The sequence below is a fragment of the Calonectris borealis genome, chromosome 10 (assembly GCF_964195595.1).
Source record: "Calonectris borealis chromosome 10, bCalBor7.hap1.2, whole genome shotgun sequence".
Lineage (NCBI taxonomy): Eukaryota > Metazoa > Chordata > Aves > Procellariiformes > Procellariidae > Calonectris > Calonectris borealis.
This window is the reverse complement of record NC_134321.1, coordinates 23,238,182-23,260,015: the sequence shown is the minus strand read 5'-3', so window position 1 is coordinate 23,260,015 and position 21,834 is coordinate 23,238,182. Positions and strand designations below refer to the sequence as shown.

At 37.3% G+C, this 21,834-nt stretch overlaps 1 protein-coding gene across 2 annotated transcripts in view; it reads left to right on the top strand.

Annotated features, from left to right (window-relative positions):
• The window catches only part of NUP210 (nucleoporin 210), a 69,608-nt gene that overhangs the window by 33,264 nt on the left and 14,510 nt on the right, over positions 1–21,834 (top strand). The window contains exons 15-30 of one of the 2 annotated variants that reach the window (XM_075159425.1): positions 1,074–1,295; positions 2,599–2,772; positions 4,023–4,215; positions 4,517–4,611; positions 6,953–7,057; positions 7,193–7,294; positions 10,220–10,348; positions 11,060–11,187; positions 12,099–12,234; positions 12,554–12,616; positions 13,245–13,424; positions 14,810–14,890; positions 15,852–15,983; positions 16,179–16,337; positions 17,207–17,298; positions 18,758–18,932. In XM_075159425.1, coding sequence (XP_075015526.1) covers positions 1,074–1,295; positions 2,599–2,772; positions 4,023–4,215; positions 4,517–4,611; positions 6,953–7,057; positions 7,193–7,294; positions 10,220–10,348; positions 11,060–11,187; positions 12,099–12,234; positions 12,554–12,616; positions 13,245–13,424; positions 14,810–14,890; positions 15,852–15,983; positions 16,179–16,337; positions 17,207–17,298; positions 18,758–18,932 — 2,166 coding nt within the window. Of the gene's footprint in view, positions 1–1,073; positions 1,296–2,598; positions 2,773–4,022; positions 4,216–4,516; positions 4,624–6,952; positions 7,058–7,192; positions 7,295–10,219; positions 10,349–11,059; positions 11,188–12,098; positions 12,235–12,553; positions 12,617–13,244; positions 13,425–14,809; positions 14,891–15,851; positions 15,984–16,178; positions 16,338–17,206; positions 17,299–18,757; positions 18,933–21,834 lie in introns of both variants that reach the window. The other variant, XM_075159424.1, reaches the window with a different exon arrangement.

The following is a 21,834-nucleotide window of genomic DNA, read 5'->3' as shown; positions in this document are numbered from 1 at the left end:
AAATGATTCTAGGGTACTTAAAAGAGCCAATTCATGGTTCCAAGGAGGGTAGATTAAGTGTACTTTAAAAAAAAAAAAATCCGTGCTTAGATATCTCAGTGAAGAACAACTTTTTTTTTGAAGTGTAGAACAGTGATTTCCACATTCTTTTCCCTCCTTTCTGTAGAATGAAATATTTATGATGCCCAGAAATGGAAGGCAGCGTTTTTCTGTCAGATATCTATTTAAAAAAAAAAAATTGTAACATAAAAAGTGGGAGAAAGATGAACAGAAGCCAAAGGGCAGGCAGACACTCGAGACAAAATCTCGTAGTTTTCCAATGGGTGTTTACCTTTATATTACAAATATAACCAGGGAGTAAATGGGAGGAAAGAAAAACATTTATGCCAACCCTTGCCTTCTCTCTTCCTACCAAAATGCACCTATGGAAAGAATTGAACCATCTTTTATGTTAGCTGCTATTTCTTTCTTACTAAGCACCTAAGTAATATGATTATGTGGAATACAAGCTACAAATGGTTATTTTGTATTAAAATGTCAGGTTAATTTCTGTGATGATAAACAGCACAGGCTGTCTCAGTGTAGAATTTGTTGTAGAGGTTTGAAGTAAAACTTGTGTAGGAGAATAATTACATGCACAGAACTGTGCTGGAGAGAGCACTGTCAAGTGAAAGTAAAATTTGACATTATTTCATTCATTTAAAGTCCTGTCTATTTAAAAAATGTAGTAGAATACTATGTCTCTGTGCTCAGAAGAGTATATTAGGGGTCTTTCTCTTGCTGTAATTCTTCATGAAAGAGGTGTGATTAGAATGTAGATAAAACTTTTCTTTAGATCTGTGGGTTCCGTTGAATATAATCCGAGTGGACAGAATTCTTGTAGGTGATGCTAATTATTTTGGTACAACTCTGTCTCAAATAACCATGCTTACAAACCACTGTGTGGGGAAAATCATAGCCTCATCAGATTAACAAAGATGACTCTTCCATTAAGAAGGAAGTTTCTTTTGCAAAGTACAACCAAACTACGTGTAAATAGAATCATTAATTTGTAATTGATTCATTCATTACAGACTATTGATCCTCCATCTGTTGCTTTAGTGACTTTGGGTTCCTCTAAAGATATGTTATTTGAAGGAGGACCTAGACCATGGGTACAAGAACCTTCAAAGTTCTTCAGGAACATTACTGCTGAGGATGCAGAAAGTATTGGTCTGTCTTTATTTGGACCCCCTACATCTCGAAATAACATCCAGCATTGGGTTAGAGTGTCTTGCAAAAGCCTGGGAGAGCAAGTAAGTGCCAGAAGGTATTCATATTGCCCTTTGTCAAACACTGAGCTAAGGCAACTGAGAACGGGCTTCAGACAGATTTATGATACCATATACCTTTTATATAACAAGTAGTTTTTATAATAAGCCAGTGAAGAACTTGGGTGAGTATATTGTTTATGCATCGTGATGCTGGTACAGGTTTTAGAGTATTTCATGACATTATGTTATAAAGTGGTTTATGATAGGTTTATTGCTGTATTAAGCCAAGTCACAGAAACCCTATGTTGTAGAATGTGTTAAGCAGATCCTAGTAAGTGCAGCTTCAGTTTGCATAAATAGGATCATAGCAGAAGGTTACTGCAGTAAACTGACTCTTCTGTCTGACCTGCTCCTCTTAACCAAGTTACCTTCCAGTGGAATTCTGTTTATTCAAACAAATGACAGCTATATGAATTTACTGCTCTGATAGTTGTGCAGTCTTTGTGATAGCAGCTGTAGTCATTTTCCACCTGGTCTTGTTTTCTCCAACATGCAGAAGTGATTTATCCTGCTTTACTCACCCTGGTCAGTCTATAAAGCATTTAGCTTTGATTTAAAGTTTTTCTCCTGTAATTCTGCAAGGCCTAAGCATATTGGTGTGGCTGCCAAATTGTTTAACTGATTTCCTCAGTGGACACTGTACAAAGTGTAGCTATATCTGTAAGTGCAAATTCAGAAAGGAAGAACATTTTTTTGTTGTTCCTGTCTATGGCTGTGCATGCATTGGCTGTCTGTCCTCAGTGTTGTCCAGAATAGATCACATCTGCATGGCTCTGGCTAGCCTCAGCGCATAGGTGGGTAAGGCAGGTAACCAGAGCTACCTCAGCCTGCTGGGATAGCCTTCTCTGTGTTTACATCCACTTTGTTTTGTTGAGGGCTAAAAAAGGAATGTAAAATAAAACATAAGATGTTTTTAAACACACTGAAGTGACTATAAATGTTGTCTTTGGGCTGTTCTGTTCTCACTCTGCAAGAAAAACACCTGCCCCTTAGCTTTTTAAGTTACAAAAGATTTGTTGTTTGAATCAAGTTTGATGGTAATAAACATGAATACCTAGGAAAAGTTCCCAAGGGTAGTACTTTGATAATGGCATAGAACTATTCTTGAAATATGCACCTTCTTTTACATCTTCCTGTGTCTTAATGGTGCTGTAAATCCCCAAGAATCCTATTTTTGCTTGTTCATGCTGACATCAGAGTGTAACCGAGACCTGTGAAATAGAATATGCCTGAATTCAGTAGTCCTTTTCTCTTTCTTCACTTGCCTGTTTTCATAATTGTACAGGTTATTGCCTTAACAGTTGGAAACAACCCTACAATCACCAACCCTTTTCCAGCAGTTGAACCTGCTGTTGTGAAGTTCATCTGTGCCGTCCCTTCACGACTCACTTTGACTCCTGTTTATGGAAGTCCTCAGCTTGATCTCTCCTGCCCTTTGCTGCAACAAAACAAGCAAGTGGTAAGTCTGAGAAAAATGACAGGCAAAGAACATGTTCTTAAAAATCAGTGTTTGGACCTCCACATACGAAATAAAGCATCTGACTTGCTGCAAGAGTAGCAGTAACTCTAATGTTGTGGGCCACACTGGTATTATTGTCTACTTCTGCAGAGAGCAGTCTGAATGCGAGTTTCCTACAGTGATCATTCAAACAGGGACCTACCAGAAAATAGGAGTATATGTAAAAGCATTTGGATTGTGGCTTCTCACAAAAGGGTCACTGTGAGGAACCCTTTCTGACTTGTTTTGAGATAAACTTCTTTTTTATTTAAAAAAAAAAAGGGGGGGAAGGGGAGGGAGATAAATGTTTCCAGCAGCTCTTTCTAAGAAAAGTACTTTTTCCCTATACCACTTCATTCTAATCTAACTATTCCATTGAGTATATAGAGACATATTTTACCATACACATATTATTACAGGAGTGTACATTTGTGTGTATCTTATTAGTAAAGGCACAAACACTGCTGACATGAAGATACCTACGTAAGCATATACAGTGAGTATTGTTCAGTGACATCAGATGTATTCAGCTTTGCAAATCTGAGTCACAATAAATGGACAATGAATACTTGTAAATTATCAAGCATAAAGAACTCTTTCTTCTATATCCTAATGAGTGCTGTCACATGTTGTCTGCTGAGTAAATTCTGTTTTGTCGTGTTAATATCACCAGGCAGGTAGAAAAGTCATCCTACTTTCATAAAACTGCAATGTGTATTGAGTTGATGAATCATTTTAAGTAACTTCTATGTAATAATAAGATGAGAAGATTTTTATGTATTATAAGTCACTTCAAAGTTCACCTGTTTTTCTAGCTCTGATATGTGTCAGTTAGACTACATCAGTACACTGCTATCACTAGTGCATTTCACAAGATGAACACTAGAATTTTGAGCTACGCCTTCTGATAAATAGCAGTATTTTTCATTATTTGTTTGCATTCTAAAGATGACATAGTTGAGCTGTGTGGTTTGGTTTTTGTTTTAAGGTAATTCACTGGCTAAAAAAAACCCCACCCTCCCACCCCCCAAAAAAAGCCTTGCAGTTGAAGTACAGCTTAATGACTTTGCATTGATGGCTTGTTTTAATGAACATTACTCATGTAATGAGTGTTATAATAAATCTCATGGAACTCAGCATACATTTTTTTCTTCTAATGATTAAAAATTCCTTTCGCATCTGTTCAGTTCAAAGTATTAATTCTTTTTCAGGTTCCTGTTTCAAATTATCGCAATCCAGTATTGGATTTGGCTGCATATGACCAACAGGGCAGTAAATTTGATAACTTCAGTTCTCTTAGTGTTATCTGGGAATCAACAAAAATATCCTTAGCTAATATTGAGCCTGATATGCCAATGGAGATGACTCTGAAAGAAGATGGAAGTGGTCAAAAGAAAATGCATGGTACGAATTAGTTTAAATGAGCATTTTGTTATTTGAAGAAGGTGAGGGTTCAATCTATTTGGTAATGTCTGAGCTTGATTAAAGAAATTACTGTAATCTGCAGTCATGTCTCAGTTTATCCTCAACATGCATTTTGAGTGTGCGTTATTTAAGAAAAAGAAAACCAAAAACAATGCCTAGAACCTGTCTTGAGAGAGAAAATCCTTGTCTGTTTAGAGTGATAATGGAAGAGATTAGCAGGATACATTTCATCTTTTTCTTCCTCATAATAAGATTTATTTGACTTTTTGTTTGATTCTAGGCTTACAAACTGTTCTAGTTCATCATGAGTCTGGAACAACTGCCATCTCTGCAACTGCAACAGGATACCAGCAATCCCATCTCAAGGCAGCTAAAGTAAAAATACCGGTACTCAGAACTCTGTTTTTTGTTGCTATTTTGCTATGATGCTTAATGTATAGTGTTCCTATATATTTATTTCCTTGGTGCATAGTAATGTAAAAATAAGGCAGCTCCATAGCTGATTCTGAAGACAGATTCATACCACAATGTTGTTATAATGTTCAGAGCTTTTCCTGCTTTCCACTGCACTACATGCTGCTATCCATGTCAAATATATCCAATTCCTTTTTTTTTTTTTTTAACCATCTGGGCAAGGGGATTACAAAGAATTGTTTCAGTTGGTTTTATTTCGATTTAGGTTTTTTAATGAGTTGGTGAATCTCTGCTGCTTTTCCTTCACTAAAGCAACCATGTGCTTAGTACAGCTGTCACTGGGGAAAGCCAATGTATTATTTCCACTGCAAAACTGGGTAGAAAAGTTCTGCATGAGCAAAGCAAAAGCTGGCTCATATCCTCATATGGACCATATGTAAAATCTGGGCTCTGACTAATACACTTCTTTTTTTTCACTTTGGTCTCACATTCACTTTACAGAAGGGAGAGACTACTCATTTGTACACTGCCAGCCATAAGCCTAGGCTCTAATTTTACAAGTCATTAGCCACTCCCTGGAATGCTTTAGTTTGTAGATACTCAACATAGGGAAGAACAAACAGCAGCAAAAAGTAGTGATTGATGAACAAAGGCAGCAGATATAAACAGATGGCAATTTTCTGTTTGTGTCACTTTTTTCTTTACTGAATATAAAGGCAGGTTTCAGCCTGTGGAACAAGCTGACATGCATAGTAACTAATTCTTAAAATGTCCTGCTTCGCTAAATTGAAATTCTGTTTAATTTTGTTAAGCAAGATTTAAGTGAGTTTTGACTATATGCAGTTCTGAATCATGTACCATGAATATAGAGTTGAGACAAAGAGTAAAATGTGGAGCTAGAGGTCACTGTATTTTTAATTCAAAGCAGGTAACAGATGAGCACTAGTAATGTGAAATATCCTATGGCCCAGATTTCTGTCAGTATGTCCAAGGTTTGGCATCTGGATAATAAATTTCTTTGGAAGATGATCTGTATTGGTTGTTCTCTTTTCAGTGAGGTTTCCAGTCTGCTCTTGTTGGGAAGCATGGTGTAGATGCATTTCCACTGAAGAATTTGACTATAACTTAGTCAAAATTACTACATTAAAGACACAGTTACTTTGCCACCTAAGATATTTGCTTCTGTACCTTTTTTTTCTCTTAAGAAAATTGAGTTGTAATAAGAACACTTGGTGTTCTGCAATCATTTTGTAATTCACTGTACTGTGCTTCATCAAACCAATATTCAATATTCTTTCTTACATTTAGAGATAACTAGAAAAGTGAATTCTCTAAACTTTGCCTCGAATTCAGAGAAGTTTATTGTATTTCAGTGTGGGATACATACAAGTAAAATGGCACTGGAGTTCTCTTAAGTTCTAGTCTCTGTGTTTAAGTTTGGGAGGAATCTTTTTGGTAGTTGAAGAGTAGTTGTAGATACCACTTCTGCTACAGTTACGTAGGCTCATGTGTTGTTTCTTTAAATTAGGTAATTTGTCTGCTTTTTTCAAATACACTAGAAATGAACTGCTGTATTCTGCTTTCAAACCTGTCCATACTTATACTTCTTTCTTACAGACAAAAACTCAAATAAAAATTTAATAGATGGCATATTAAGATGTCTTGATCATTGTTCCATGTTTAAGTGGAGCATGGTATTATGTCATTAGGGAAAGATGGCATCCTTTCTACATCAAGGAAATAATTCTACTAGTTAGGTGAAATGGGTACATAATACTAACTTCCTCTAAAAAAACATTTTCCCTGTCTAAGCTAATGTTATTATCAGTGAATGATTAAACTTGCATCTGGTCCAGTGTTTATGTGCTTTACATTTAAGGAAGAATTTCTTTTGGTGGCCTGCTAGGAAGAATCCTAAAAAGATGATCTTGAAGTAGAAGAAAACATTCTGTCTCTATACTTTATCATTTTGCATGAACTTATAACATGTCTCTTAGTTAATATCCTATCTGTGTACGTCAGACTTGGTTAACTGATCCTGCTACATCTTTAATGCATAGGCCTTTGTTATTTGTCTTGGTTAGAGATGCAGAATACAACAGCATGTCCTGTATATGACCTGTAGAAGAGAGTTAGCAGCTGAGCCAATTACTAGATCTTGTGGACATTCTATTAACCTAAACTTCTCCAGCTCTGGCTCTTTATTCATCTGCTTTAAGCATCCTTCCCTGCATATACAAGAGACTTGCACTCTTTTCTGACTCTTAGTGTTTGCTGTAACAGCTAGAATTGTTTCTTTCAGTATGAACCTCTTTTACCAGTGTCTGCCACTATTGAACTGATACTAGTGGAAGATGTAAAAGTGAACCCTTCTGATGTCTCCATTTACAATCACCCTGACGTACAGGTAAGGAATTATTCTGCTACTTTCTAACTGCAGGAAGGAAAACATAAAAAATTGTACCATATGTGTAAGGATACCAGTTTTAGCAATGTACTAGGAAGATGCAATCTAATTTTGGATGCTTTTCTGGTTTTGCAGGCAGAACTTTTCATCAAAGAAGGTTCTGGATATTTTTTCATTAATACCAGTGTTGCAAATGTTGTAAGAGTGGCTCATGAGGAAACTCAAGGTATTGCTTTGGTGAGTAAACTATTTTGTTATTTTATGTCTTTTTGGCAATCTGAATATCATTCTGCAGTTTCATCACTATTGGTTGTTTTCCAGTACATGTGGATAGAGAGGCAGTAACTGAATCTTGGATATGTCTGCCTGTCACAGTCAAGCTTCAGGCAGAAGATCTTTGCACTAGCAATTTCAGGTATAGTTTCAGGTATAGGAAATTGTTTCACAACAGTTGTGATGCATACGTATAATCTATACAAGATAAAAGCCAGTACCAAGTTGTTCTTTACTCATTACAATATTGCAGTAAAATGCTGCTGATTTTATAAACACAAAATGAAAAATAACGTGACAGAATTATTCAGAAGTGTTATACAAAAGATTAATCAGTTTCTAGAATAATATTGGAATATTTCTTGTAGGCCAGTACTTCTGAAACCTTCAAATTCTTCTTCCAGTGCTATTTCAGGATATTTTGCTATCACAGTATTTCATTCTGGTTTTGTGAATAAATACCTATTAAATAGTTGGTTTCTGATCTCCTTATTAAGTTTTTAATGCACTTTTCCACTAGAAGATGCAACTAAGCTACACTTATGCTTGACTGCATCCAGGCCCAGGATATGACATGCATTCTACGGTGAACAACAATAAAACTATATATTTGCATTGTAGCTTTCATTAGACAAGAATGGGAAGTGACACAAGTTGTTTTAAAGAGTAGTCTTTACAAATTTATAATTTACAGATTTATCTCGTAAAAAATAACGTTGATAAAGTTGTGAAATAATGATGATAAAGGTGGATTTTTTTTTTCCATTGTTAAGAATATGGAAAGTATTGGTGAAATATTTTAATTGTCTCTAATTGTTGAAAATGTAAGGTGGGAATATTTTTTCCAACCGAGTCAGCTAGGCACAAAGGTGGGGGAAAAAATAGAAGAAATGACATTATTTTTGTACATCGTACACTGTTTCAACTCTTAATAGTTTTTCAGTCAGATCTCCCTCATTGGTTTAGCAGTGCTTTAGCTGATGCATACCAGATAATTTCAGAATAGAGCAGTGAACTTAAGTAGTGGAACAGTGCCAGCAAGATAGGCTCTGTGAAGTATAAAAAGAGATTTATTTTAACTACCTGTTAGATTAAAGGAGAGCAAGCTCCACTTTTTAACACATTTAAAAAGCATTTAAAAGAAACCAGTAACGACAAAAAAAACCCAAACCACAAAAAACCCTACATTTAAAAGTTTTAGTCCTGCGTGCTATGCTTGAGTTAAATCCCAGTATTGCCTATGGATTTTTCTTTCTATGGAAGCCAGTAGAATGGTCTGTGTAGAAAATCAGCAAATTCCAGTCTGTGCCAGGATGATGCCATGGCAGGTATCAGTGGAGCCAAGTTGATGCACGATGGTTTGATAGCAAACTATTCTGAGAAACTAAATTCAAGTTATCTAGAGCAGTGATTCTCAGTCTTTTTACTGGGACTGCCAAGGATAAATTCTATACCTCTTACCCTCTTTTTGACATGGCAACTCTTCTGGATGTGAGTGGTAGCATGGGAATGACTAGTGATAAATAGTGAAATACACTGTATATACTAGGGAGCTACTGGACACCTAATAGGAGATGAGAACAGAAGAGGTGGCTGGGACAGGAACAGTTATTGTAAGTTGTAGCAGTCCTGCTTTCCCTTTTGTCCCTCTGTTCTGGTAGCTTCTCTGCTGTGGTCTCCCAGCCCAAACTGAGCTCCATTACATCTTCCTCCCCGTGCCTGTGCTGGCTACCTCCTCATGGCCACATCCCCTTCTCTGTTTTCCATGGCTGTGTCTTAATAAGTGCCCCCAGTGCCTGTATTACCTACCCACTTTGGGAACTGCTGCTGTTCTGAAAGCTGACATTTATTAAAACCTTATATTCCCTTCTATTTTGAGGCAAAAGAAAGAGTGGTGCCCTCAAAGAACAAAATGTCAGCTCTTTCCACTGCTCTTACTGCTAACTCCTGTAGTGCTGCCAAGTAATGCTATGAATTATATTAAATTCCTTTGAACTGGGGGGCCTAGCTGTCCGTCACCCCTTGTTTCAAAGAGTTCATCTTCATAAGCCAGATGAGTGCACAGAATAGGCTGTTTCTGGCCAAAGCGAGGTACCTGTGAAGGTGAAGAGAATAGTTGGGATCGTCCCTGAGGTGTGTGACAAGATCAGGCAAATTGCAAGTGAACTGCAAAGATGATGTGCACAAGGTATGGATGCATGGCCTTGAGAAAGGGTGTGAGGACAACTTTGGGATTGGTGCCTAGTTCTGAGGGCTTGTATTTGTAAGCAGAGGTCTCTCTTCATTGTTTGGTTCTTGCTGTATTCTGAGAATTGTAACGCGTACGTTCTTTGTATAAAAAAAATTAATAAAATAATAATAGTGGTATCAAAGAAATACCTGATTTCACAATCGTCTTCTTACTTGGAAAGATCTACCACCAGATTTTGGCTATTCGTTCAGATTAAAAGCAGTAACTGTAAAGTATGAATCTGGTAGGAAGCAATACCAATGCTTTATAAGCAGAGTCTCTGTCCTTGATTTTTTTTCCTTATCATTTTGTTTTTCACTCCACTAAGAAAAGTTTCATTACTCTGAATTATTTGTTGTGGGGTTTTTGTCCTTCTGATGGCAGAAGGAGAATAACAGGATGCCAGACTGCTTCTAGATTAAGATACGTTAGTTCAACTGCTGCCCAGAGGCCATTTGCACTAGCTCAACAGTATGGTACCTTTTACATACATTTTACAGCTTTACTTTTACTTCGGTGGAAGAATTATCTGTGTCTAAGGCTTGGAGACTTCTGCATCCAACTACGTCTGCCCTGAAAGTGATATAAATTTTATCCTATGAATGACAGACAAATGAAAATAAGAAGTGCTATAATAGAGTTTTCTTCTGGCATTGCAGGTGCATCCTCTGCTTCCAGGATCAGTGACTGTAATGATTCATGACTTGTGTTTGGCTTTCCCTGCACCAGCTAAAGCTGAAATTTATGTATCTGATATACAGGAACTGTATGTCCGAGTTGTTGACAAGGTTAGTGGCTTGGAAACCAGCGTTATTAGCTGATCCAGGTTTCCCTGATTCCTTGTGCTGATCATGAACATAAAGATGAGACATGTACAAGATGACACGATGTAGTGCTTAGGGCCCTCTGCTGCAGCTGTGTGACTTTAGAGAAATAGTTTGATCTCCCTGTGTTCCTGTTTCTCTCTCCCAAATTTATCCTTTTAGGTTATAAGTCTTTCAGAGTATCAAGTGTCTCTTACGTCATGGTCTGTGTGGCAGCAATCTCAACTTCTGCATTTACGCAGCAATGTTAATTCGTAATTTATATGAACATACTAATTTACATTTCCTGTTGTTTAAAGTGCATGAGAGCAATTCTTTTAGGAGTAGGTTTTGCCCCAACGTCATTTTCCATATGTCGTGTTTTAAAAATGAACAACAACAAAAAAAGTCCAACTCATTTTACTTGCCAGCTTGGGTGCGTCTTATACAGAGTAAGTGTTTGATATTTCTGGATGTTTTAATTATGCCCTTGCCAGCTGAAAGACCTGAATTCATTTATTTAATTTGATGCTAACCATAGCTGGCAGGGATTATTCTCTAAAATCAGTGCTAATCTAACCTTAGGGCTTTATCTCTAATACCCTAGTAAAAGTGTAATACAAAATAAAATGAAAACATTTATGCTAATAAATAAGAATAGTTTAAATGAAAAATGACTGGATGTGACTGTTTCAGGTGGAGATTGGAAAAACAGTTAAAGCTTATGTCAGAGTTCTGGATGACTCTAAGAAACCTTTTCTGGCTAAATACTTTGCTGTCATGGATCTAAAACTAAGGGCAGCGTCTCAGATTGTTTCACTTGTGTAAGTTAATGGATTTTTTTATTAATCTTTGAATATGTTTATGGGCAGAATAAGCAAAAAATGAGTAAAGATACTGGCTTGGAGGCATGGTAGTAGACAATAACTGAGTTTTGATTTTTATAATGTTTTAATTACCTGTGAGATGTCTTTTAAAATAGTTATTAGTCAGGAAAATTGCCTAAGCTAACCGTCTAAATCTTGTTGACTGACGAATGAGACTGTATTCATACACTATAATATTTCATGGAGCCTTATGCATCTTGGAAGCAGTGACTTGGCAATTAACGTCAGGTGAAGAACTCTGTGAAATATTTGATGTTATCAAACTCATTCTGTCTGTTACTTAACCTTTTAGAAACAGGTAGGTTAAATCATCCTGTGACCTTGAAGCTCCTTATTATTTTCCAAGCTCTAAATACAATTATTAAAATCACAGAAAAAGTTTTTTGGACTGTTGATTTTAGTGTTGACATAATCAGTATTAAAAATAATTCAGCTTTGTATGGGGAAGTGTGTGTGTATATATTTGCACACACCACACAGTACTGCTTGGCTGTATCTATCCCACTCCATTAAATAGTGTCAAGGTATGTAATCAACGCTTGTGCCACTATTGTCCATGCTGGTCAAATTGCTAGTGGGTTCCCTGGCAGAGTTTTGATCTGTACCAGCTAACACTCTGGTTCCATTTTCATTTCGAATATTTCATTTTAAGATAAAATACAGGCTACAAAGAGCCATTTCATGATGTTACATGTAGAAATGTGATGGTTACCTTAACTTTGCTTAAGACATAGTCACTTAGTCGTCCTTATGATAAAACTGCTATGTACTAAATAAGTCCTTTGCATTTGTTATTCATGTAACTTATTCAATGAACTTCTCTATTTTAATGTGTTTCTTTGCTACAGCCCACTCAGCGAAGCTCTTGATGACCATACCGCTGCTTTTCTAGTGCATGGGATGGCCATTGGTCAAACCAGTCTTATGGCAACTGTTGCTGACAAAAGAGGACAAAGAATCAACTCTGCTCCACAACAGATTGAAGTAAATCATTTCAGATAAAATATATGCATAAACAAAATCAGTATTATGATAGCACAGGTATATTATAGTTAATTTATAGTATAGTAATTAATTTGCCAGATGATCTGTTTACTTTTTCTGTCCAGAAGTTACCCAAATGCTAGTCTGTTCACATTTCGTAGTGTTTTTTAATTGCAAGTGATGAGTGAAGCTTCTGCATGCTCAATTTACTGTAATTAAGCAAGTGAAGACCCAGTTTTACACTTGTATGTACTGTTTTGTGACATATTTTATCCGATTGAAATAACGTGAACACAAGTATTCATATTTCTGTTTTTAGGTCTTTCCCCCATTTAGACTACTGCCAAGGAAAGTCACCCTAATTATTGGAGCCATGATTCAGGTAAGGCATCTTCTTACATATTTTCTTTCTTTTCTGATTTCTATTTTAAAATAAATGTATATAACTTATTTTTCAGGAGTAGATACTCAACTTGGCAATTTAGCTGTATTCACACTGAATACTCCTCCTAACAAGAATAGTTTCGTTCTTGAGCCACCTTACATTTTACTGTATTGCAGGATCAAAGGTTTTGTATTTATTTGTGTCAAGGGAGTGTCAGCTTTTCCAGTGTTAAATACCAGCACAGCATTAATAAACCTGTCACCTGCATGAAGTTAAGCATAGTGGCAAATTCGACAAACTGAAGCACAGAGCAGAGCTGTACCTTGTGTGGTGAAGAGAAAGTGAGGGTAAATTTTTCTGGAACTTTCTGGGCTGGATGTAGTATCAGCCTGTCACATTTTACAAAGCACACAGTCCACTTTTGTGCTTAGCTCACGTATTTCCCAGTCCAACATCATGCAGTGTGCAGGAGAAATATGCTCTGAGATGTGTGGGAAGGTTCAGACAGCCTTTTCTTGCTGAAGACATTGCGGTGCTGAGCAGGGAAGGGGTGTACCCTGTAACATTAACCAGAACAAATATCTGATGGGTTAATTTTAGTTGTTCTGTGTGCTATTAATTATAGATCACTTCAGAAGGAGGCCCTCAACCTCAATCCAACATCATTTTCTCCATCAGCGATGAGAAGATTGCATCAGTGAACAGCACTGGACTTGTCAGAGGAGTGGCGATTGGGAATGGAACAGTAACAGGGGTGGTGCAAGCTGTTGATGCAGAGACAGGGAAGCTTGTCGTGGTGTCTCAGGTAATGTTTTATGATACTGTTTGAGGCTGAAAGAGGCTCTCTTTAACTCATGGGTTTGGCTTAAAAGGGGCAAATAGTCTTTTTGCATTAGTAATGTTATCTTATGCACTTTCCTGGTTTCCTTAAGAAGATGAAAAATCAGTGTTTCTTACTCCCTGGCCTGTGAACTTACGCATTTGCTGACAGAGGTGATACTTTCAACAGATAGCTAAATCTTGCTGTACCTTAAAACAAAGTTCTACTGATAACCCAGGGAGACTATGAACATTCAGTTTGATATCTTTAGAATTGATTAGTAAATCTAGAAAAGCCCGTCTAAAGAAGCCTTTCTAAAACAGCAGAAGGTTGTGCTTACCTGCATCACTTTGCAGTTTAGCAGTGTCTTATGTCAGCAGAAGTCTGAAGGTAACTATTGCCTAAGAAACCCATTGTCTCTTAAGCTATAGGCAGCCTGTATAGAAAGCTATCATCCTGTGCTGTGGTCTGAATCCCATCTATGAAGTTCAAGCAATGAATCCCTGATATTCCATCAGAATCTATGTCCGTATAACTTCCTACTAGCTGAGCGTGGGGGAGCTGTTGAGCAGGCCTATAAGGGAGCACAAGTCCCTGGGACTTGCATGCGACTCAGAACAACAGAGAACTTGGGCCAAATCTTATGGCCCTTCATTTGAGGTCAAGGCAGGACAGCTCTTGCACACCACAAAGCTCTGCTGCTTGAAAGATGTCACCACAGGCCAAGAGGAGACAAAGTAATTTAAAAAAAAGATTATGTTTCTGTGCTTTGTAATGTGGGGGCAGCAGTCTGCCCTGATGCTGTGGCAGGAAGCAGAATGAACTTGAAAGCTGAATTTCCTGCCCAATGAGGTCCAGGTCTGACCTTTCCTCCCCAGTATACAGTAGGAAAAAAATCTATCAGGAATATCAGGTTATGTGAAGAGGAGACATCAGAGCATGACACATATCATCCTTTTATTCTTGATTGTCCCGTTTGCTGCTCACCATTCACATTTCCTTCCAATTCTCTCACTGTCTTCCTTTACCTTCTGGGATTATTCATCCCTCTTCTCTAAGGAGTCCTATGATCTAGTCCCTTGTCACCTCTCAGCTCCATCATTTATGTTGTCAGTAATTTTGAGCAGACCTTTTTCCTTTTTTTTTAATTTAGATGGCATTTTTAAATGCCTATCAACTTACAACATTAATGCTTTTGTAGTTTTTTACAGTCCTGCTGAATTATGTCCATCTTATTTTCTGTAGTAAGTCACATGCAAATCACATGGCAATAGTGATTAGATAATGGCAAAATAGTGGATAGATCCTGAAAGTGAAATCCAGTTCACATTTGACAAGTGCTTATAATGTCTTCCCTTCCTCCTTTTTAGGACAAAGTGGAAGTTGAAGTAGTACAGCTGACAGCTGTTAGAATTCGTGCACCAATTACACGAATGAAAACTGGTACACAGGTTAGTTGATTTGTGATTAGCTTTTATTGCCTTAAAATTTTGACCTGCAAGCTCTGACCATTCTGGTTAGGTCATCTGATAATACCACTCCAGCTCTCAAAGTGGTCACCTGCTCTGAGGGGTACCACTGCTGCTGCAGGAATGAATGTGCTGTCAGTGGAGAAGCTCCAGAGCTGAACATATTAAAACAGAAATCAGGACAAGTTTACCTTGTACACCAGACTGATTTTCAGAAATTCAGGCCCTGCTGAAGAAGCATCATTTAATATGGAGAAGGGTTCTCTCATCTTCATTCTATTTGCAGTGGAGACTTTCTTCCTTTGTATGTTAAAAATCTACAGTATGTCTGCTATATCCAGAACAACAGATGTTGTTCAAATTATCTTTTAAAAAGTCTATTTTTTAAGAGTCTGTATTGCCCCTATTAGTTACTCATTCCAAAATGGCTAGTGATTCTAGCTCATTGGTCCCAGGTGAATTATTTGCTTTGAAGATTAAAAATAAAAACTTGAAAATCCCTGTTTTGTGTTTATATGTTATGTTGTCTTAATTTGGAGAGTTGGAAGGGGAAGGTTGATGTCCAGAGCAGAGTTAATCAAGGAGATCATCTAGACAAAGATGTAGAAAACTTAAGAGTGTATGACTTAACTAAGATGAAGTGATTTGATGCTTCAAATGGGACAAACAGATTATTGAACTCATCTTTTTTGATGGAAAACTGGTCCTTTTTTTTTTTTGTAAAGCACGTAGCAAATGAGAATAAATCAAAATTTACTTTTTACAAGTTGGTGGTAATACAACTGCGTATTACATCCTTGCAACATATACAGCAGCCAAACCATTTTCTTCATGAGAAATACCATCTCTTGATCAATGAATTTTAAGTCTAATTGTATTTGCTCTGTGCAGGCTTGGTTAGCATCCCAGAATTACCTAAGAAAGCTGGTTTCTCTTTTTCTAGATGCCAGTTTATGTAATGGGCATCACCAGTAGTCAGACTCCTTTTTCATTTGGCAATGCAGTGCCGGGGTTAACGTTCCACTGGTCTGTCACAAAGAGGGATACTCTGGATATCAAGACAAGACACAGTGAGGTAAATTGTGTGTGTGTGTGTGTGTGTGTGTATCTTGGGAAAAGGAAACTGCCACATAAAGGGAATTGAGAAAATACTGTTGCTTCCACTTACTCAAAATCAAAGAGCAATTGTCAGCGTTGCGTGTGGTCTTTCCTCTGTATCAATGTCAATTCTTTCCATGAGTAAAACTTTAATCACTTTCTTCTGTCCAAGGCTTCTTTTCAGCTTCCTGCAAAATACAACTTTGCAATGGATGTTTATGGCAAAGTAAAGGGAAGAACAGGCCTGAAAGTTGTTGTGAAGGTCCTTGATCCTGCAGCCAACCAGTTTTACAACATGGCAAAAGAACTATACGATGAAATCCAAATTCAGGTATAACTGTGATGTTCCTCAGAGTTAATGTTTTAATATCTATTTCAGAGCTGAATTATAGTCTGTATTTGGAGTCAGGAACTTGAAATGCAGAGGACTAGTTTCAGCTTTGGTTTATCTTTGAGCCCTTACTCTTGTTTCTATAATGTTCCACTGTTTGGAAACCTCCAAGTTCCCCCAGTATTGGTAAGGTTTACACTGAACAGTCACACACTAGTGTGATGCCTGAATGAAATTTGTTGTAGACCACCTGAAATTGAGGTGACTTGTGTCTTGTGGATAAGCAGTGTTAGAGCTGTAGAAGGTCTTTGTTGCTGTAGTTCCCCTCTGTACAATAATACTTCTTGTTTTTAGCGCTTATCATACGTGTCTATGCAAGCATGTTAATTTGGATCAGGAATTCGCTTCTGAAATGAATCTCCTGGTTGTTCCTACTTACCATGCTTTGGGGAGCAGTTTCAAAGTATGCGAACTGGAGTCCTTTAGATGGAACAAAGCTGGAAAATGTGCTTGAGGAGTGTACCTCATGGGCATTCAGTTCATGGGCTCAGACTTGGGGTAGTCTAAAGTAGCTTGGGTGAATGTGGGGCCTCCAACACCATTTCGCTTGCCAAATCTGCTTCTTTTTTCATACTGCTTCATAGTATAGCTATAGCCATAGAAATGAATGCTCTTCAGAATAATTTGTAGAAGATCCTGCCTATCCCATTCTCAAATATTCATGCTTAATTTTCATTTTTTTACCATACAAGGTAAAAAAAAAAGTGTGTTATAGTTTATTTGGGTTTTTTTTGTTTTGAAGGTGAAATAAATGGAAATGAATTACTTGCTGCACACAACAGTAGGCTAAAATGCCTTTTATTTCCCAGGTATTTGAAAAACTTTATCTAGTCACTCCAGAAATAGAAGCAGAGCAGATCTTAATGTCGCCAAATTCCTTTATTAAACTTCAGACAAACAGGTTAGTGATCAGTTTTCATACTGTGATTTGTGTCAACAGTTTATCAAAACTGTAAAGCAATTCTGTTTTAAGTAAGCTGTTTCTGTCTTTTAAAAAGAATACCACAGTACATCCATATAATACACAACTTATCGGGTGATTAATAGTATCTTTATCTGTACTCTTGGGCTTAATCAAATCTTGTATTAGTTAGATTGTAGTTAGAAAATTCATTCAATATTTGGAACTTTTAGATCCTTGTTTTAAAAGATGCTGAGCCCGTTAAAGCAGTAGCCTGCTTCCACCAGAGTTTTTTATGGGTGATCAAGGCTTTATGGAATATACTTCCCTGTATTTCTTACACAGAGGCTATGACTAGATTTTTAAAATGTGCTTTCCAAATAAGAAGTCCTTTTTACGTAATCTATTTTCAAAGACTGACATTTCAGACTCATTTCAGGCTTGAAATTTGATTTTCCTAGCATAAGAATGTGCAGATATAGACAATAGGACATATGCTGAGGGCGAGGCTTTAGATGCATTTCCTTTTTAAGGGGAGGGAACTGTTAGTTTCACTGGAGCTCCAGTGACCATGGTCATTCAGCATCTGCTTTTGAAACAGTTATATAGGAGCTCTGTCATTTGTAGTCACTTACTAATGTTTTGCTATCTCTTCTGAGCAGTTTTTCTGATTAATTAGTCATTAAGTTGCTAGATACCAGTTTGTACATTTATTTGTGCCATTATCTTCACTATCCAATATTGGAGCCCCTATGTCTGAACTCTACCACCAAAACCAATTACACTATTGCCAAGAAAAGGGCAACTAAAATCCAGCTTTAATGCGTTTTTCCTAGGATAGAGTATTTCTATCTCAACGGAGGAGCTTGGGAGGAAAAAAAAAAAAGTCATTTACAGATCTTTTAGAAGATGTGTTAAGTGATACTTAAAAGTAGCTAATGTCTCAGAATGCCCACTAATTACAGTTTATGTATTTGCTCACTTTATTAATATGCAAATACCATGGTGAGAGTTATTCCAAAAATTAACCTTGCCCACAAAACTATTTCCAGGAAACTGATGAGATCCACTTAATCAAGTCCCTGACTTTCTCTCTAATACCAACATTGACCCTGGCAGACTAATCTCCCTCTAAATACTGTTTACAGAAAATGATGGCAGAAGCTGCATGTTGTAGCCTTAGCCATCATTATTTGGAATCAAGTTTACATCAGTGAGTGATGACACTGCAGGGCAGTGGATGGGAACTAGATTTCGATACATGCGTAAACCCAGATAAGACTTCTTCCAAGTGAGCTTGAATCTAGAACGCAGGCTTTTCAGCTTTTATTGCAGACACGTGGAAAAAACACCAAATAGTAATCTTGTAGATTTGCAAAATATATTGGTGTAAATACGGTTTTACTCATTTAAGGGAGTCCCCTGTTTGTTTTTCTGTTTGTTTGTTTGTTTTCTTAAGGGACCGAGTGGCTTCACTGAGTTACCGTGTTCTGGAAGGACCAGATAAAATTCCTGTTGTAAAAATCGATGAGAGAGGTTTCCTTAATTCTGGATCTTTGATAGGATCATCAACAATTGAAGTGATTTCACAAGAATCATTTGGGATCAACCAGACCATTGTAGCTTCTGTTAAGGTAGTATCATCTCTCTCTCTTTGCAGTTTTCTGTTAGAAGTATATTTTTACTCCTGCAACAGGGATAGTTAACTGCACATTTTGAACTTCACTTCTGAAAAATGTGAAATATAGGAATTAATAGTCAGTTCTGAGCTTTGAAAAAAAGGTTTAGTATACTAAACTAGATGGATAAACATTAAATCCCAGCAAATTCTTAAATTTGGTACATTTCACAAAAAGGCCTTTGTGTGCATGTGCCTTAAAAACTTAAAAAAAAAAAAATTTGTCCTGAAAATCTCTTAGAAGGCTGATAATTAAAAGAAGTTCAGATTAAAAAATGTTAATGTCATAAACATGCATTTTGCAGTGTGTGAAAAAGGTAAATATAATCTGGAGTAATGAATATAAATGCAGCATCTGTTGTGAGGTACCAAAGTGATACCTAGATTTTCAAGATATTAGAGATGTAACTGTACAGTGACCAAAAATTTCATTTTCTCTGCTGTTTCCCAGCAGTTCAGCTTTTACATATAATGAGAATCTCTGCATGAGAAAGCCTATCTTATCAGATGCAATAATTTAGCTGCTGTTGCCTGTATTTGGTGAGCTGGCAAGGAGCATGTCCAAGGCTGCCCTATGTGCCTAAGCTGCTCTGAAATGTGGATGCTTCAGGGAAGGACAAATCTGTAGCAAAACTCAGCAGTTTTTTTCCAGGCTAACGAACCATCTTTCTTTCTCAAAACTTCATCTGTTGATTGAATGCTGTTATGTGAAGTCTAATGTATCTTACTGGTTGGGCACTTAGGACATAAGGGAACATATGTCCTTCACTTCTGTTCAAAAGTCCTTGTGCCAAGAACTTTCTACATCTGGCAACATGAGCTTTGAGATACCCACTGCTCCACTTCCTCTTATCCCTTTTTACTCTGTCAGCATCTTTCCTATGTCCCAGCTAAAGGAGAAAGACACGTAATTGAGTGCTGACTTTAAATTATTCGTAAGTTTTATTATTATAATCACTGTGAAGTGGCTTGATTTTTTTTTTTTAATTTGAATTTTGTTTTTTCCCATAACGTTCAGCTTTGTCTGTACAACAGCATGTAGGTCTGTCCTCCTGGGTGGAGAATGAAAAAAGAAATGGTGGCTTAGTTTCACTAACGCCACTCCTGCTGCTAGGTGTTGGCAGTGCATTTCTATCGCTCTGTTATAGATGACCTTGTTTCTTCCCTTCACTGCTGGATCCGGCAAGTGAAAGACATCTAATGAGTTTGGGGTTGGCTCAAATGACATTTAGTCAGCATATAGTGGTACTGAAGTTAAATTCTCCGTTCGTGCATTCTTTCTGTACGCAGTTTGGATATCTTAGATCTGTGAAGTCAGTGCACTGTGATATTAAGCTTGAGAGCTCTTTGTAGTAGCAACCATTTCAGTTCAGCATCCAGTACAACTGATTTGTTTTCCTGTACTTATTAGGACTATACTACTTTTATGCAAATAATATTTTTAACCTCACAGTAACCCTGTGAGGTAGTGCAGTGCTGCTGCCTTCATTTTATGGATGAAGAACCAAGAGAGAGTTTGAGTGGTTTTGCTGAAGGTCATGTAGAAAAACTTGTGACAGAGCAGGAGATGAGCTTGAATCTGTTGTGTCATTCTAAGGCAGAGTTCTCTCCTTCAGGCCGTCCTTCCTTTCACAAGTTCTTGTTTTGTCTTTTTACAACTGTACACAATTAAGAACCAAACTGCTGCAGCAGCATCACTTAACACTTAGACCTTCAACTTTGCTCAAAAAAAGACTATCTTATATAAGCCAAGGAGGACAGTGGAAGTAAGGAGTGACAGTATGCTTAGCATGGAAGCAAGCTAAGCACTTGCCTGTACCGGCTGTACTCAACGGAATTTTTTTTTTAAATAAAAAGTACTTTAAAACTGAGATGATTTAACACTAAATAGCTGTTTTCATCAATATTAAATTTAGCAGTTGTTCCTCATGGGACAGTTTCTGAGGTTTTAAAGTAAAGCAGGCTTGAAAAATCTGTCAGGGAAATGGCGTTTTTGTTAGCTTATAACCTCAGCTAGTTGGGCAGATAACTATATGCACTGATATTTTAACTGGTTGTATCAGTCTGTGGAGTAGACAGTTGTATATACTGATGTTCTAGCCACTTCTTTTTTTCTAGACTCACCAAAGATGCTGTTTGCTTGAGGCTAAATTTGTCCTTTCCTTTCTAAGTTTTGATGTGTACATTTTCAGATTGCAGAGTTTTACATTTTAGCTGAGCCTCTTTGGTCAGAAAAAAGGGATTTTCCTACAAGATAAGCTTGAGGGCTTCTTTTAAAATAGCTTTCTCTATATATTTGAGGGTTTTTCTTTCTCTATCCTTCCATTATTTATTTTCCAACAGCTGTAACAGAAAGAATAGATATAATTCTTTTTGTTGGGTAATTTTGTTAGTTAACCTAGATAAGTTAATCGAGAATAGTAATAGGTTATTTAAAAAACAAAAAAAATCGCCATGAAGTCTTTGTCTTCAGACAGACTTCCTCCACTGGAGTGTTACTGCAAAAATGTGGGAGTGTGCACACAGGAATAATCTAGCAGACTTTTCTAAAGAATTTGGAGCAGAAGTCCCTAACTTCTGTCTTGGTGGAGGAGTGGCACTGAGGCAACAAAATGCAGCCTGCTGACCGGTTAGGGTTTGTCAGATGCCAGTTCTGACTGCTTTTGTCTGTTGCGCTTAACTTCTATCAGCCCATGCCTCGGAGGACGGCCTGGCTGCAGCATCATCCAGCCAGCAGTAACAAGGCAGTGCCCAGTGATGGGTCAGAAAAACCACCCCAGCACACAGCTCAAGAGTTAAGATTGTGGCTGCTGTTCCTTCCCACCTCTGGGAGGCCTGTTGTCAGACCACTGTGGGCC